This window comes from Puntigrus tetrazona, unplaced genomic scaffold (genome assembly GCF_018831695.1).
Source record: "Puntigrus tetrazona isolate hp1 unplaced genomic scaffold, ASM1883169v1 S000000001, whole genome shotgun sequence".
Classification (NCBI taxonomy): domain Eukaryota; kingdom Metazoa; phylum Chordata; class Actinopteri; order Cypriniformes; family Cyprinidae; genus Puntigrus; species Puntigrus tetrazona.
The window spans coordinates 3,870,359-3,875,790 of NW_025047681.1; the positions used below are offsets into that span (position 1 = coordinate 3,870,359).

A 5,432-nucleotide genomic window follows, 5' to 3' on the forward strand; every position below is an offset into this window, starting at 1 on the left:
AAAAAAAACTGTTCTTCAGTGAAAGTAATGAGTAAAAATATAATAAAATAACAGAAGAACACAATAACAATTATCAAATAATTAGCATCCTTGGATATGCTTAAAAAATACAATACATTATCTGTAATTTCTTGCCATTTTAATAATCATCAAATGAGAAAGAAAATCGACCTATTTGTTCCTCAGTGTCTTCTTCTTTGATTCTGAACGTTTCTTCAATCTTCACATCTTCAGTCTCTTCTTTAATAAACTCCATTTCTGCTGAGACTGTCCTGTTTAAGATGAGAATCAGTCCAAACTAAATCACTGTGTTTGTCTCTAGTTAGTAGTTTCTGACTGAAGTCGTGTTTATGATGAACTCATTCATGAACGGACGAGCTTTACTGAATAACCTGCGTATAATCGATAGAGAAAGCGCTACGACGTTACAGTCGATGTTCATTAATTCAATTTACATCGCTTGTAAAAATGAACATTATTAAACGAACTGGACGTTTCGCAGTGTGAAGTAAACGCTTTAAACGTTTAAAAACGCAAGCTTTTTTCAGCCGAATCACAACAGCGGCAAATAACGGCGCGGCTTTATGACGTCACAGCGCGACACCAAAATAAAAGTGCCGCTCACACAAACATTTCTATAGCACTTTTTTATGTTTTTATTTTGAATTTTTTATTTGGATCAATTTGTCTTCTATAAGATCTGCAAATGTTTGCGAGCCCTGGTAACATATTTAACAGTCCTCAAATCAATAGTAACTTCAATCATCCTAGGTGTATGGCTTTCTTTTTTACAGAGGAATACAGCCAGAGTTTCCTTTTTTTTGTATGTATCCCGGCTCTTCCAAGCTTGGTAATGATAGTCTAGGAGTTGATTCACGACAGTGCTGCGCCACAGCCAGGATGTTGGACACAATCAACCAATCACTGAATAGATTTACTTAAAAATATTATCAGATAAGTTCAGACTGAATGGTAAAATTCTTAAAAGGAGTTTAAGAGATCTTCACATCTAAGAATACATTATATAAAGGGGTGTAGTCTTATGAAAAAGAGTGGTTTAGCTAACACCTCAGACAGCACATGTACGTCTGCAAGATGTCTGTTAAAGATCTGGAAACCATCTGCTGTCTATAAACGTCTTACGGATGTCGGATGTTATAAACATCTTAAAGACATGACATTAGACGTATTAGACCATCTAATTGACATCTAAAAGAATACATCCAGATGTATTGCAGATGAGTAAACAGCCTAAATAATACGTCTTGCAGAAGAAAATCCAGACATCTCCTAGATGTCCGTATGCTATCAGGTTTTGTAATTTCATGACTTACCAATAGACGTCATACGCGCTTAATTTCATTACCATCTCATCACTAACATCGTCAGTACGTCCTCCTTGCGTAACAAGATAAGAAAGTCCAGATACGTACTGTTTGTGCTCTATATGTATGTATAAAACAAAGTTTTATATTCTAGAAAGACACTAAAACATGGCAACCGGGAACATCAGCTGCAGAATTTTTTGTCAGTTATACCAAAAAAAAGTTCAACAACTTCCTCAGATTGGTAAGTCTACCATAAGTACATTTTAATATTCATGCATCTGTGATTATGGTACTTTTCCGTTAATTATCTGAAATGTCCGCTAGCGAAGGTTATCCGTTTATAACGATGATTAGCATGGAGCATCTCTAACGTTTTCATTCATACTTCACTGTGTTTTTATTAGTAATTAAATTTTTTTTTTCTATTTGAGTCTTTACGTTAGTTTGGGTATATGACATAAATTAAGTAAATAAATAAATCATGTCCATCCATAGAAAAAAATAACGTCGCAGTTACGAACTGGCAAGGCAACAAAGTTACATCGTGGCAATGTATACGCACCTTTTCCAGTTGCCACGATGTAACTTTGGTTACCAGATTACTTTGCAGTTACGTAACCGTTACGTCATTTCGTTAGCTGCGTTACTATTACCATAAAAGAAAATTTTTAACAAAAAAATACACAGACTGAGCTAACTCCGGAAACATGTTACTAGAAGTTTTAAGTACAATCAATTCATATTGTAAATGTTTACAAAATATGTGTAAAAATATTACATTCAAGACACACGAATGCGCACATACAACTAAGTTTCAACTTGTAAAGTGAATTCAAACCGAATGTGTATTAATTCATATTCATTCATATCAAAACATACACAAATGTGCATATACAATACATAAAACAAACATAACATACAAACATATCAACAAGAGAAAAAAATCAAACACAGGTAATAGTTTTTTAAACTGCTTACACGCAAAACCAAGACACACACACACACACACACACACACACACACTACATGAGCAAAACCATACACTAATTCTTGGCCTTTGAGTTTTTAATTTCATAAAACACAACAAACAATTCACTATGTAACACACACCAATCTAACAGGAATTAATAACTATAATAAAAGGTGTTAATGTTTGCTATTGAAGTGTGTTTGTGGTATTTTGAATGTGGTGCTTCATTTCGCCAGATATTCATTTCACATTGTGTGTTCTTGGATTCTTGGATCAGATTAAAAAAAAATAATAAAATCTGAATTTGTCGACTGCAAAACACAAGTTTTTACTGATCACTAAATACAACATTTTTTTTGGAAATATTGAAGAGGCAGTTCACTTTGAAACTAAAATGTGTGGGTGCTTCATTTTAAATCCACCTTTTTTTTTTTTTTTTTTTTAAGTGAACTATCGCTTTAAAGAATGTGAGCTGCAAAAACTCCCAGATGGGAGCATAAGGCTTGGGGTAGTTGATATGATACACAGAAAAGTTTAAAACTCATATCCACTGCTTGTAATAAGGTCGTCTTATTCATTGCCTCCCCACTGAAAATTCTTGGAATTATAGTACAGCAATGCTGGTGTCATCCAGTACCGTAAAGCTTTCTCCATCCAATCCCCTTTTTGTGATAAAGTAATGCAGAAGACTACTCTCTATAGGTATTACTGGTGTCCCTTTTAGTTGGGTCAGGGGTCTTGCTTGGAGTCCTGATTAAGAGAAAATGGCAATGAAATTTGGCAAGTGGTTAACTAACTATAGTAACTAACTAACCAGCCATTCCCCGTCACACGGATATAAATAGGTGACAGGTATAACCACTCATCAGATTTTGCTGATGAGCCAAGAACTAGTCCCTGGCAGCCAGTGATGGTTCAAGGTGGTAACAAGGGGACATAATGTCTCCATTCCCTCCATCAATGAGGGTTACATAGGTAAACGAGACGTTCCCTATCTGTCAGTCACTAGGAGTTATGTTGTGACGATAGACTGGAGTCCATGGAAAACACCACAACCTGAACTCCATCACAACCTTGTGACATTTGCTTGACACCTTGCGTCAACAAATGCTGTTGAACCTTCCCATCGCCCCAGAGCAAGTTCACTGACCTTGGTGCCCTAAGGCCCACAGGTGAGTACATCACTACTGGAAGAGCCAAACCGCTGTTTCTGAAATTTTTCTTAAGAGAAGGGATTTCAACCTTCAACCAGAGACTGCTGAACTCTGCTATTTGTTGCTACAATTTGGCGAAATCAATGACGAAGTGAGCCCTCCCGAAAAAGGACGCTGTGGAGACCACATTCTACTGATGGGAGATGACGTGGAAACACTGAAATGGACTGACCCATCCACGGAAGGAGAGGACTGAACTGATTGCAGAGACAGACGGTGGAGATTGTCAAAGGGAAGACACAGGTTTCTGAAGGTGAAACCTTACAGTGGAGAATATACAGTGTTGAATAAACATGGGATTACCTACAGGGAATCAGCCAGATGTGCACTTACTCAAGTACAAGGGCTGACAGATGAAACGCTAGATAAAAAGCTGCTCAGAGCTTCTGAGGCTCCAGGCAGGATACGCCTAAATGCACAAGCCATTTACACTTTCAAGATGGAGGACAATTCCACCAGGTGGCAGCATTTTGCTGGCACAGGTGCATCGTACCGACTCTCGCCACCTGGAGAACAGCTGGAAGGGACAGCTGCTGTGAAAGGTCCATGAGGATGAGACCGACGGAGAAGTTTTCACTGTAACCCTCAAACCCTCTACTTGGGGCACAGAAACCGTAGTGAGTGGCAGCAGAAGGTGCCTTTCTCCCCCAAAGAGCAGAGAGGCAAGATCGCAAGTCTTGAGAGCACCTCCCCTCCCCGAAAGTGTCTTCAGTGTGCTGGGGACCCAGACACAACCACACAATCAAACGGCGTCTTTAAAAAGATGTGAAAAGTGTTCAGAAATTGCTTTTAGTGAAAGACCCAGGGGTAAATGCTGATGAATAGGGATGCCACTGATCAAGTTGTAACGCCACCAGCAACTGCTCTGCAACTCTTCCTCATTTGTAGCAGAGAGCTTTCATATGGCAATAACACACAAACGCTCAGCTCCAAAACAAAAAGCTGAATGTGAGGTTACACTTGTTGCTCAGGATTAGTTAACAACCTGCCAAATTTCATTGCCTTTTTCCCTCAATCAGGGCTCCAAGCAAGACCTCACTCTGTGCATTTAAAATATTTTTTTGTAGAGTGAAAGAGTGAGGCTATAACGCTTATATTTACTAATATCTTCCCATACATATAAATTACATAAATTACCACAGTTCAATTTGTTTGCAATTACAAGGTTAACAACTGTTTCTGGAGCAAGATAAATTTCTCTTTCTTGAGGTCACTTCCTCTTTTTGGCCAAGTTTCGTTTCTCCATCTTGTAAACTCAAGGGCTCCTAAACCGGGGTGTTTTTAAGGAAGTGATAGTCAAATAGCAATTGTTTCCATCTGCCACGTTTATCAACGTGCGATCATTCATACGATAAGATTGGCGGCATATGAATGTTTCATGAATCACACATGAGCTGATTTACGCATACAGATTTGCAATGGCTTCTAAGTTGCATTGATAAATAAGGCCCACTGAGAGCAAAGTTTTTCTCTAGTGTGAATTCTCATGTGTTTTAGATTTTCTTTTTGGTTGAAGCTTTCCGCACTGATGACACACAATGCTTCTCCCCGGAGTAAATCTGCACGTGTCTGTCAAGGCTTTCTTTTCGGTTGAAACTTTTCCCACAAAATTGGCAGATAAAAGGACTCTCTCCTGTATGAATCATTGTGTGGTCATTAAGGTTTCTTTTTCTATTAAAACGTTTCCCACACTGTTTGCTGGCGCAAGGCACCTCTCCAATATGAACTTTCATGTGCACTTTAAGGTTTTCTTTTTGAGTAAAACTTTTTCCACACTGTTGACAGGTGTAAGGCTTGACTCCAGTGTGAACTCTCATGTGCACTTTAAGATTTCCTTCATGAGTGAAACTCTTTCCACACTGTTGGCAGGTGTAAGGCTTCTCTCCAGTGTGGACTCTCATGTGCCTGTTAAGGTCTCCT

At 38.4% G+C, this 5,432-nt stretch overlaps 1 protein-coding gene across 1 annotated transcript in view; it reads right to left on the minus strand.

Annotated features, from left to right (window-relative positions):
- Window positions 1–3,946: 3,946 nt before the first annotated feature.
- Window positions 3,947–5,432, minus strand: part of LOC122331650 (zinc finger protein ZFAT-like) — a 4,989-nt gene continuing 3,503 nt past the window's right edge. Inside the window, exon 7 of the mRNA XM_043229162.1 lies at window positions 3,947–4,265. Within this exon, the coding sequence (XP_043085097.1) occupies window positions 3,947–4,265 (319 nt within the window). The remainder of the gene's footprint in view (window positions 4,266–5,432) is intronic.